General features: G+C 40.7%; 1 protein-coding gene across 2 annotated transcripts in view; it reads left to right on the top strand.

The window, feature by feature from the left end:
* tacr3a (tachykinin receptor 3a) overlaps window positions 1–13,412 on the top strand; it is a 64,788-nt gene that overhangs the window by 40,613 nt on the left and 10,763 nt on the right. For both annotated transcript variants that reach the window (XM_058789707.1, XM_058789699.1), the window contains exon 4: window positions 11,431–11,627. In XM_058789707.1, the coding sequence (XP_058645690.1) occupies window positions 11,431–11,627 (197 nt within the window). The remainder of the gene's footprint in view (window positions 1–11,430; window positions 11,628–13,412) is intronic.

Genomic DNA, 13,412 nt, shown 5'->3' with positions numbered 1-13,412 from the left:
ATAATCAAACCCTAATGAAATACCTGATTCCTCATTACATGACCTTTTTAATATTAATAATTCAAGGGCAAAATGCAGGAATAGTAGTATTATATTCATTTGTTCATTAGTTTATTGATTCCTGAGGTGGAGCACTGTGGTGATCTTCAGATTGTAAGAGCTTCAAGTCAAGTCAAGTCACCTTTATTTATATAGCGCTTTTAACAATACAGATTGTGTCAAAGCAACTTTCCAATATCAAAATAGGAAAATAGTGTCAATAATGTAAAATGACAAGATTAAACACTCAATTTTCAGTTAAAGGCATTTCATTATTGAATTCAATGATGTCATCGTCCAGCTCAGTTCAGTTTAAATAGTATCTGTGCAATCAAGTCGACGATATCACTGGAACTTCAGATTGCAAAGCTCCACTAGCTGTCTCAGTGGGATGGCATGAACAATGTAATTAAATTCATTAGTGGAGTGAAGCAGGAGGCTCCTCCAATCAGCCTTTATGATGTCGCTACAGAAACAATTCACCTCTTGAAGGATGGGAAATGGATTTGTTATGGCAGAAGCCCCTGCAGGGGCAGAAGGACACTTGCTTGAAGAGAGAGCAGATATTTTGAGGACCGACTGAAACTGACAGAATGGAGAATCGCTCAGTGGCTCTACAAACAACACAGTTTGATAAATGACAGCTGAACAGTAAAAGCATCAGAGAACTGCATGAGAAACTACAATGATTTTACATGAACTGTTGCAATTGCAACTTAGTCCACATACAATTTTTAGTATTTAAAAAAAAACATTCACACCACAGAGCGCTTATTCCATGAAGACATCATGTGGTGTCCTTGCTCTGCTGGAAATGTGTTGCCCGGGGTTTTCTTTCTTGCTGCAGATGCATTGCTTGCCCAGAGTGTCTAAGCTTGTTGGTAACATGACCAAGATTTTGGTACCCTGACAGTGTTTGGTGCTTTTGGGTGTTCTATATGCTGTGGGATTTGAATGACAAGCAATGTCTTAATGAATTAACATAATGAATAAAAACATAGCCGTATAACTGTTTGTGATATAATTGCTTCTCCACTGTTCTCTTTGTTTTTGTATGCGTGAAATTAGGTCAGTCACAATGTCAAAGTGACAAGCAGCTCTCGTTTAGTATCATTAACTATTATAATAATATAATTAATACTACATACTACACTATAAAAATAATAATAATTTATACAGTGGGAAAAAAATAAAATAAAAATCGATCCCCTGCTGATTTTGTACGTTTGCTCACTGACAAAGAAATGACTAGTCTATAATTTTAATGGTAGGTGTATTTGAACAGTGAGAGACAGAATAACAACAAAAAAATCCAGAAAAACGCATTTCAAAAAAGTTATAAATTGATTTGCATTTTAATGAGTCAAATAAGTATTTGACGCCTTCGCAAAACATGACTTAGTACTTGGTGGCAAAACCCTTGTTGGCAATCACAGAGGTCAGACGTTTCTTGTAGTTGGCCGCCAGGTTTGCACACATCTCAGGAGGGATTTTGTCCCACTCCTCTTTGCAGATCCTTTCCAAGTCGTTAGGGTTTCGAGGCTGACGTTTGGCAACTCGAACCTTCAGCTCCCTCCACAGATTTTCTATGGGATTTAAGGAGACTGGCTAGGTCACTCCAGGACCTTAATGTGCTTCTTCTTGAGCCGCTCCTTTGTTGCCTTGGCCGTGTGTTTTGGGTCATTGTCATGGTGGAATACCCATCCATGACCCATTTTCAATGCCCTGGCCCTGACGGTACATGGCCCCGTCCATCATCCCTTTGATGCGGTGCAGTTGTCCTGTCCCCTTAGCAGAAAAACACCCCCAAAGCATAATGTTTCCACCTCCATGTTTGACGGTGGGGATGGTGTTCTTGGGGTCATAGGCAGCATTCCTCCTCCTCCAAACACGGCAAGTTGAGTTGATGCCAAAGAGCTCGATTTTGGTCTCATCTGACCACAACATTTTCACCCAGTTCTCCTCTGAATCATTGGCAAACTTCAGACAGGCCTGTACATGTGCTTTCTTGAGCAGGGGGACCTTGCAGGCACTGCAGGATTTCAGTCCTTCACGGCATAATGTTACCAATTGTTTTCTTGGTGACTATGGTCCCAGCTGCCTTGAGATCATTGACAAGATCCTCCCGCGTAGTTCTGGGCTGATTCCTCACCGTTCTCATGATCAATGAAACTCCACGAGATCTTGCATGGAGCCCCAGACTGAGGGTGATTGACAGTTATTTTGTGTTTCTTCCATCTGCGAATAATCGCACCAACTGTTGTCACCTTCTCACCAAGCTACTTGGCGATCGTCTTGTAGCCCAATCCAGCCTTGTGTAGGTCTACAATCTTGTCCCTGACATCCTTGGACAGCTCTTGGGTCTTGGCCGTGGTGGAAAGTTTGGAATCTGATTGATTGATTGCTTCTGTGGACAGGTTGTCTTTTATAAAGGTAACAAAATGAGATTAGGAGCACTCCCTTTAAGAGAGTGCTCCTAATCTCAGCTCTTTACCTGTATAAAAGACACCTGGGAGCCAGAATTCTTGCTGATTGATAGGGGATCAAATACAATCGTAAGACGTATCACGTATTGATTGCAAATACAAAAATAAGACGAGTAAAGAAAACGCGGTACTTATTAAAATAATCACCCTTTACTTAAATATATGAACACAGAAAACCTCTGTTAACAGGTTAATCTAACATCTGACATTCTATGACTAATAAAATAATGGCAACTTACTCTGATGAACACGGCTCTTCTCGGAGTAGCTGCCTGTTCATCTTCTTCTTGTTTGACAGGTGTCAGGGTTAACCCTTTAACGTGTACGATCACACCGGTGTGATCAGTCTTGGCTGGTCTCAGGAGCGTACGATCACACCAGTGTGATTAGAACGTTCAGTGCGTCACGTCATCAACTGCTGAATTCAAATCTGCTTTCTGGCGCGGAGCCAGATCAGACGCGCGAGCGCTTGTCATATTATCACTTATTCAGTGTTTTCAACCATATAATGCTAATTTTAGATTTCAGACATTTAAATACACATAAGTTCTAGCAAAACCATACATTTATAGTTTGTAAAATACACGCTGATGTCTATGGAAGCTGCAATAATGATCCTTACAAATATAATCTGACGACATGTTTTATTGATATCATATACAGATTGTGTAGATAACTTTAAAGTTTACTCTGCTTTTCTCCCAGTTTACTGGAGACTTACTTTAACGTGTTTCGGGAGGAGAGGATGAATTTACGTGTTGTAAATCCCACAGCTGGGATTCAGCGCGAACAAACATGGCGGCGCCCATCACCCGGTATAGATCAACTAACACGATCATTATAAAAGTGTTTAAACAACCAAATACATTTACTTGCACATATTTCAGAATTGGAATATCAGATATTTAAGAATATAGCGAGTATGTTTGTGAATATTAATATTAAAAAAAGGAAAAATGAAATAAAAGCAATCCATGTGTCATACAGCGCTATTAGGGCTGCGGTGTGTCACGTGACAAGCATGACGCGTCGCCATGGAAACAATAAGGCTATAAATTCTAAAATAACGGTCGCCTAAAAAAACTCACGCCGGGGGCTCAGCTAGAATATTTTAAACTCACCTGCGAAAGGGTTAAGGCGCAATACTGCCACCTGGAGGTCAACCGGGTAATGGCGCTGGAGTATTTACATGTGGTGTTATCAATCCTGTTCATTTTAAATATTGCGGTTATCGCCAATACCGGTATATCGTCACACACTAAATTAACATGATATCGATAATTGTTGCTTAGAATATCACGGTTATTGTCAATACCGGTATATCACGACACCCCTAACACCTACCATTAAAATTATATACTGATCATTTCTTTGTCAGTGGGCAAACGTACAAAATCAGCAGAGGATCAAATAATTAATGTCTTAGTTTGTTTTGTTTCTTCATGACATTCCAGACAGACTGGATGATGATGAGATCAGATCTCTGTGTGGAGCACTGGCTGTTGTCAGACTCACTGGATTATTACAATTAATGGCAAAATGAAATGTTTGGAAATGTAAACTGATATTTTCTACTGACACACAACAGCAAAATATAGATAACTGACTTAAAACCATTGTTTTAGCTGGTGAAAATACTAGTGTTCTAATCATTTTTGCCACCAGTGTGTATATAAGTGCTATCGGTTGATTAAAAAATAAATAAAAAATCGCAATTAATCCCACCTACAAATAAAGTATTTAAATATACTTTTATATTGCAATAATTTCATATTCAGTCTTCAAATTAAGGTAGAAACAACATAAAGACAGTATATTTTTAATAGGCCTATTTGTTTAGTGGCATCTTTTTTTATGACTAAAGGCCAGTATCACTGATACCAATACTACTGATGTCTCTAGGAAATTGTTCTTTTTCCCCCCTAATATTAAACCATTGACTATTGCCATTCAACATCACAGTATAATTGATAGCTATCAATTTATTAGACTTTAAAAAATAACAACTTCTAATTTAAGTGAACTTAAATCAATCTTCACATAAACCATTATAATAAATGGCATATATTAGCCTGTGCCCTTCAGCAAGTAGGAAATATAGGCTACAGAAATTGAATACTAAATTCTAAATGAAATATAGATTAATTCTTAAAGCTACAGAAGTTAATGATTTCCTCTTTTTTCCTTTGTTCTTTGATTAACAGACATCACAGCAGCTAGGTTATTTGACTGCTATTGCTTTAAGAGCTGCCACTGCTGAGTGTGACGCGGATACAGTCTACAGCGCACACCGCCGTATTTGTGCTTGCAATTGAAGAGTATAATGGCTGACAGGACAAGAAAATTCGATTTTACGAACAAATGGCTTGACATCATCTCCGCAGTTCTCTGTTGTTCTACTGAAGCTCCTCATCCCTGTAAAGTTTCTGCACTCGCTTGACTAGCACCTGGTGCTGAGGCGAAATGGAGAACGCATGTGAAAAATCTCCTGTTTGATGTTGTCGTAAAGATGTTCTGCAACCAATAAATACAAGAATTGTATTTTCACAATTTTCACATGCGTACTCCACTTCAAAAAGAGACAGAAGCAGCAGTTGTGAGTGGAAAAATTAATCGCCTGTGATAACATGCTAATTTTAACAGCACTAATATACAGTTAGGTCCATATATATTTGCACACAGGCACAATTTTTACTATTTTAGCTGCTGATCAAAACATATTCAAGCTGCAGTTATATAAGTTGCAGCACACTCTGATCTTTAATTTCAGAGTATTCACATCAAAATTTGAGGAAAGGTTAAGGAATTACAGATCTTTAATATGTTCTTCCCCCTTTTTCAAGGGACTATAAGTAATTGGACAGCAAAAGCTGTTTCATGGACAGGTGTGGGCTATTCCTTTGTTATTTCTACATCAACTAAGCAGGTAAAAGTTCTGGAGTTGATTCTAAGTGTGCCATTTGCCATTTGAAAGCTGTTGCTGTGAACCCACATTGTGCGGTCAAAGGAGCTCTCCATACAAGTGAAACATACAAATGTTAGGCTTCAAAAACAAAACAAATCCATCAGAGAGATAGCAGGAACATTAGGAGTGGCCAAATCAACAGTTTGGTACATTCTGAGAAAAAAAGAAAGCACTGGTGAGCTCAGCAACATAAAAAGGTCTGGATGTCTACGGAGGACAACAGTTGTGGAATCCGCTCCATGGTAAAGAAAAACCCTTTCACAACATCCTGCCAAGACAAGAACACTCTCCAGGAGGTAGACATGTCACTGTCAATGTCTACAATCAAGAGCAAATACAGAGGTTTCACCACAAAGTACAAACAAGGCCAGATTAGACTTTGCCAAAAAACATCTAAAAAAGCCAGGCCGCTTCTGAATAAGCATTATTTGGACGGCTGAAATTAAGATCAACCTGTACCAGAATGACGGGAAGAAAAAAGTTGAAGGCTTGGAACAGCTCATGATCCAGAGCATACAACATCATCTTCTGTGAAACACGGTGGAGAAGTGTGTTGGCATGAGCATGGCTTCCAGTGGCACTGGGTTACTGGTGTTTAGTGATGATGTGTGTAGGGTTTGATATGTAAATAATCTAATTTAGCTCAAAGGGAATCATTTATGATTTTATAGGGAATTTGAACAGAATCACTGTTTTGCGGCTGATCACTGAGTCGGCAGCGATTCACTGAATGAGCCGTATAACATTAATTCTGCACTGGATATTAAAATCCAAAATATAGTGACAACACTATTAATAAGCACAGTAACAAGATCGGCAGATTAAGACATTAACTTGTAAGCACAAAACACAAGATACTTCTCTTTTCAATATAAATAAGACTTTATTTATATAAACCTATGACATAAACTAATCTAACACATGAAAACATGCATTCACACATTCACACGTTGCAGAAAGAGAGAAAGGATGAGTTTAGAGAATGAAAATGTGAAATCCCAAGTTTATAGCAATATGTGCTATTGCATAGACCTGAACAACCATCAATCACTTAATTAACCCTCGCATTGAGTTTCTCAATGAGGCTAACATTTATATTAAATGCACCAGCTCAGTTAGAATCTGGGAGGTTACTTGCTGGCCTGGCAAAGCATCACAAAGGACGAAACCCAGTCTCTGGTGATGTCCATGAGTTCCAGACTTAAGGCAGTCATTGCCTGAAAAGCATTCTCAACAAAATATTAAAAATGAACATTTTATTTATGATTATATTTATATGTCCAATTACATTTTAGTCCATGAAAAATGGGGGAATGTGTACAAAAATGGTTGTAATTCCTAAGCATTTTATGTTATATTTTTGTTCAACCCATTGAATTAAAGATTAAAGTCTGGACTACAATTTCATCTTAATTCTTTGTTTCATTTTAATTCTTTGTTGGTGGCATACAGAGCAGAAATTATGAAAATTGTGTCAGTATCCAAATATATATGTACCTAACTGTATATAATTAATCTCACCATTATTTAATATAACATATGTAAGCCACGTCTACTTATTATTATTTTCCCCCCCACTATTTAGTATAACTTATGCAAGCCATAATTACTAATTAATACAACCCGAATTCTGGAAATGTTGGGACGTTTTTTAAATTTGAATAAAATGAAAACTAAAAGAATTTCAATTCACATGAGCCAATATTTTATTCACAATAGAACATAGATAACATAACAAATGTTTAAACTGAGAAATTTTTACAATTTTATGCAGAAAATGAGCTCATTTCAAATTTGATGCCTGCTACAGGTCTCAAAATAGTTGGGACAGGGGCCAAGGTGTAGCATCTCCTCTTCTTTTCAAAACAGTTTGTAGACGTCTGGGCATCGAGGTTATGAGTTTCTGGAGTTTTGGTGTAGGAATTTGGTCCCATTCTTGCATGGTTTCCAGCTGCGGAAGAGTTTGTGGTTGTCTTTGACGCACCAAATGTTCTATACAGGTGAAAGATCTGGACTGCAGGTAGGCCAATTCAGCACCCGGACTCTTTCTTCTACTACGAAACCATGCTGTTGTAATAGCTGCAGTATGTGGTTTTGCATTGTCCTGCTGAAATACAAAAGGCCTTCCCTGAAATATACGTCGTCTGGAGGTGAGCATACGTTGCTCTAAAACCTTTATATAGATATACAATGCTTTATTATTAAGGAATTGTACATGTATATATACAATGTATATATATACTGACTTAACTTATATACAGCATTCATAGTGCCTACCAAAACATGCAAGCTGCCCATACTGTATGCACTTATGCACCCCCATACCATCAGAGATGCTGGCTTTTGAACTGAACGCTGATAACACGCTGGAAGGTCTCACTCCTTTTTAACCCAGAGGTCACGGCGTCTGTGATTTCTAACGAGAATGTCAAATTTGGACTCGTTTGACCATAGAACACTTTTCCACTTTGAAACAGTCCATTTTAAATGAGCCTTGGCCCACAGGACACGATGGGGCTTCTGGACCATGTTCATATATGGCTTCCTTTTTGCATGATAGAGCTTTAGTTTGCGTCTGCAGATGGCACGGCGGATTGTGTTTACCGACAGTGGTTTCTGGAAGTATTCCTGGGCCCATTTAGTTATGTCAATGACAGAATCATGCCGATGAGTGATGCAGTGTCGTCTGAGGGCCCGAAGACCATGGGTATCCAACAATGGTCTTCGGCCTTGTTCCTTACGCACAGAGATTTATCCAGTTTCTCTGAATCTTTTGATGATGTTATGCACTGTAGATGTTGAGATTTGCAAAGCCTTTGCAATTTGACATTGAGGAACGTTGTTTTTAAAGTATCCCACAATCTTTTACGCACTCTTTCACAGATTGGAGAGCCTCTGCCCATCTTTACTTCTGAGAGACTCTGCCCAGAGATGGGCACTCGAGTTAGTGACTCGAACTCGAGTCACACTCGAGTCGCATTTTTATAGACTTCAGACTTGACTCAGACTCGACCTGAAATGACTCCAGACTTGACTCGATTCGAGGAAAAGGACTCGTGAATATTCTAAAAGCAACTCGAGTCTTTCCGTAAATACTTATATAACCGTATCTGCACCCTGGCATCCAACCGGACTGCGAGTCCAACAGCAGCACTATTTTAAGTGAGCAGTGCGTCAAAACAGCGGAGCGGATCACATAACAAGCGCTCAGGGTCGTTTATGGCAAATATCTTTCAGCACTTTATAATCTAGTATTTTTATCTAAAGCCAAATGCGCTTAATTCAAGCCCTTTCAGCTCCGTGCGTTTTCTCTTTCTCTCCAGACACGCCCCGGCGCCAAGTTCAAGAGCTGCGGATGACACGGATATTTTAACAACAACAGAAACAATGCTGCAAATCTAGTTATTTTTCTTACTATCTATTTATCTCTCAATAACCTATGACTCTGACTGTTCAAACCAGATGTGACAAGACGTTTCTGATCTACATTTAGCATGATTTATCTGTAGGCTAAGAACATTTCAAAAGAATCATGTAATTATAATTGGGAAAATTGTTGTTAGATGGCTAGGTGTTACATGTCTGCCTGTCCGAGTCCCCGTTTTCCTTATTTGTTTAGTTTCCGTTTCTTGTTAATTATCTGTGATTGTCCCCACCTGAGTTTGATTACCTTGTTTGCTCTTTTTGTTCTCCCTCCTATAAATGTCCTCAGTTCTCCCTGTATGTTTGTCCGTGAGTTAAGTTTAATAAATGGTTTAGTGAGTTGAAGCTATTTGTCCTCTCGTCATCCTTTTTATATTTACCTTCGCCGATGCCACAACCACACACCATTTATTAAACGTAACAGAATCACGGACCTCTACAGAGATGGACTTCGTGGAAGCAGTCGCCGCCCTAACCTTCCTGAATCTCCCCTTTTATAAGTTCGCGTGTGAGTTCTGTGAACTCGCCGCGGCAGCGACGTTACCGGACTCCACCATCATCGGAATGTTCCGGCTCGGGGCCACTTTCCACCGTCCCGTGGACCTCCCAGACACCACGGGATTGTGTTGGAGAGAGGCCATTCTTCTGTGTCTGGGAGTCGTCCGGGCCCGAGCCGGAACTAACGCGCCTGCCGCGGCTCCCCCACGCCAACCATCATCCCCGACTCTTCCTCACCAGCCACCATCTGCGATCCACGAATTCTCGCCGCCGTTCGCGGCTACGGCTAACCCGCCGACAGAGAGTTCGGCAAGCCCGCCTGAAAGTATGGCAAAACCTTCGCCTCTGCTGGTCCCGTCCAGCTCACCTTCGCCTCCGCTGGTTCCGTTCAGCTCCGCGCCGCCCGAGCACATTCAAGAGTCCGCGCTTCAAGAGCGCCCCCCCTGCGCCGAGAAGGCGCCTCCCTAGTTCCGCGCCGCTCGAGCGCATTCAAGAGTCCGCGCTTCAAGAGCGCCACCCTGTGCCTGCGCCAAGAAGGCGCCTCCCTAGCTCCGCGCTGTCCAAGCGCCCCCCTGTGCCTGCGCCAAGAAGGCGCCCCCAAGAGTCCGCGCTGTCCGAGCGCCCCCCTGTGCCTGCGCCAAGAAGGCGCCCCCGAGAATCCGCGCTGTCCGAGCACCCCCAAGAGTCCGCGCTGTCCGAGCGCCCCCAAGAGTCCGCGCCCCCAAGAGTCCAAACAAAGATTGAAAGCCCCTAATATCAGCCTTAAAATTTGGGAGGGGGGGGCTATTCCCCTACGTGTCCTGCTCCATCTTGGGCGCCCAAGCTCCTGGATCCTCCATGGGCGCCCAAGCTCCCTGCTCCACCTAGGCCTCCCAGGCTCCCTGCTCCTCCTTGTCCTCCCAAGCCTCCTGACCCGCCTTGGCCTTCCGAGTCCCCTGACCCGCCTTGGCCTTCCGAGTCCTCTGACCCGCCATGGCTGCCGGAGTCCCCTGACCCGCCATGGCCCTCGGAGTCCCCTGATCCGCCCTGGATGCCTCCCCAGTATCCGGTATCTCCGTCCTGCACCGGCATCCAGGGCGCCCCCCTCCCCATTGGTACTGTTACGGTGCGGGATGCGCCTACCGGAAGGGGGAGATACTGTTACATGTCTGCCTGTCCGAGTCCCCGTTTTCCTTATTTGGTTAGTTTCCGTTTCTTGTTAATTATCTGTGATTGTCCCCACCTGAGTTTGATTACCTTGTTTGCTCTTTTTGTTCTCCCTCCTATAAATGTCCTCAGTTCTCCCTGTATGTTTGTCCGTGAGTTACGTTTAATAAATGGTTTAGTGAGTTGAAGCTATTTGTCCTCTCGTCATCCTTTTTATATTTACCTTCGCCGATGCCACAACCACACACCCGCGTAACACTAGGATAGAACTTAAACTTTGAAACTGCCGGTTATCTTTCTTTTCTGCTCAAGATGAGAATGTTTTGATTATTGTATGCACTCTTCACAGATTGGAGAGCCTCTGCCCATATTTACGTCTGAGAGACTCTGCCTCTCTAAGATATCCCTTTTATAGCTAATCATGTTACAGGCCTGATGTCAATTAACTTAATTAGTTGCTAGATGTTCTCCCAGCTGAATCTTTTCAAAATTTCTTGCTTTTTCAGCCCTTTTTCAGGTCTTTTTTGAGACTTATAGCAGGCATCAAATTTGAAATGAGCTCATTTAGTGGATAAAAGTGTAAAATTTCTCCATTTAAACATTTGTTATGTTCTCTATGTTCTATTGTGAATAAAATACTGGCTCATGTGATTTGAAAGTCTTTTAGTTTTCATTTTATTCAAATTTTAAAAAACATCAAATTTAAAAAAACAACAATTTGGGTTGTAGTATTTTTTTTATTAATAGTATAATCATTTATAAATGAATAGTATTTTCTATATTCATTGTGACGTTGTGATATAAATCTCTCAAACATGTATTAGATGCATTATCATGTATTAGTTCACTTTTGCCTTCATTTTCTTTTTCCAGGTGGTGAAAATGATGATCATCGTAGTGGTGACCTTTGCCATCTGCTGGCTGCCATACCATGTATATTTCCTTGTTACGGGGTTGAACAAGCAGCTGGTTCGATGGAAGTTCATTCAGCAGATCTATTTGTCCGTCATGTGGCTTGCCATGAGCTCCACCATGTACAACCCCATTATTTACTGCTGCCTGAACAGCAGGTAAGACTCTACTTAGAGCATGCCACAGAGATTTATGACACAAATGCATTTTGTCATAGCAACATGAGTGTTGTTCCCTCTGTTTATTGCATGAATAAGCCTTATCATGCAGTAATGGACACACTTGAGATGTTCCACTTTTTGTGATGTATTACTCATAAATCAATGATTGAAATGAAAGTGTTATTAATAATCAGTCCAAGTGAAGGACAGGGACAGGAAACAGGCTTTAGATGACGCAGTGTGAATTTCCTTTTTTAGCAATAATCTTAACATATTGAGTTCTGAAAACACAGAAAAATGTGGACTAAGGTCCAAATGTAGACCCAACCTTGGATCCACATGGTCCATAAATGATTTCCTATTGAATTAATTAACAAAATTTAAGGGGTCATGAACTGCCTTTGTTTTTTATTTTGTACTGTTCTCTGAGGTCCACTTATAATGTTATCAAGATTTTTACATTAAAAAAAATCATAATTTAGAAGTAATAGGCTATTTTCTATCCTGTTTTTAACCCTCTCATCAGAACACTCTGTTTGAATAGGCGTGGTGGATTGTAGACTCCGTAAATGCTCACTGCTATGATTGGCTAACAGTTGTATATGTTTGATAGCCTACGTCCTTCATAGATTGACACTGCTGTAATTTAAAAACACATAAATACATATCAAATGATCTGTTTAACAGACAAAGCAATAATGATCATGTAATAAAAATAGTTACTCACACTTCTGTGGTGTGACGAATCCACTATAGTTGGCACAGCATCTTTTAGTTTCAGTCTTTCTGAAAATCCTGTGTCAAATTGTGCCTTGATGGTAAACGAATTTGCGGTAAAATGAAGTGAACAAATGACCAAGCAGAGCCCTGCATTTCAGCCCGGGCCCAGCGAGCCCCGACTTATGGCCAGGCTTCAGGCCAATTTTTACGTCATAGCTCAGACGCGGGCCAGGCATCGGGCCTGTTTTAGGCTTCTCCTTATTTTTATATTTTAGACATCAATCAATTATGGTGATGAAAAAAATTTGCAACGCTGGTGGAAACAATACGAGACCGTGCTACTGCAACTGTCAAGAGCAGCTCGGACGGTGTTTAGTGTCCCTGCCAGCAGCAGCGAGCATGCCTTCAGCGTGATCTTCTGCTGCATAGTTGAATCAATAAAAAACTAGTGTTCTCTGAGTCAGTTTTGCAAAGATGAAGTTGACGATCCTGACTCGGCTTCTCCTCATTGGATGCACCTTTAAAGAGAAATGCATCTTTATGGATTACATAATGAAATAGTTTTTGCTTTAAAGTAGTAATTCAAAGCTTTCTATGGATCTATTTATCATGTCTGTGTTGCAAGTATTTGCTGAGTTTCGGTTCATCATTGTGAAGCACTCCTGTTCAAGACCGAGACGGCAGAAAGCTCATCCTGTTTGTTTTCTTTATTTTATAAAAGCAAAATGTTTTGTTGATATTGTGAGTGCACACAAATAAAAGTTGATACTTTAAAGTTCCGAATGATATATTACTCTTACCTTTTTGAGCAAAAATTACGGCGTATTTTAAGTTGTTTCCACTGTTAGAAAAAAATGCAAGTGATCCCCCCTCTCCGCACAAACGATTGGCTATGCGTCTAACAGCACACATTTAAATGGGTTAAACTTTTAATCTAACATTGTGATATGCTTGAACTGTTTTATATTTATAGATTTTATTTTAGGCAAGTCGTGATGATTTGAGAAGGCTAAATTTACCAAACATTGGCTATGATCAACTCACTGTCTGCCGCTGGCCGCT

The sequence above is a fragment of the Onychostoma macrolepis genome, chromosome 01 (genome assembly GCF_012432095.1).
Source record: "Onychostoma macrolepis isolate SWU-2019 chromosome 01, ASM1243209v1, whole genome shotgun sequence".
NCBI classification, from domain to species: Eukaryota; Metazoa; Chordata; class Actinopteri; order Cypriniformes; family Cyprinidae; genus Onychostoma; species Onychostoma macrolepis.
This window is presented reverse-complemented; position numbering and strand designations above follow the sequence as displayed.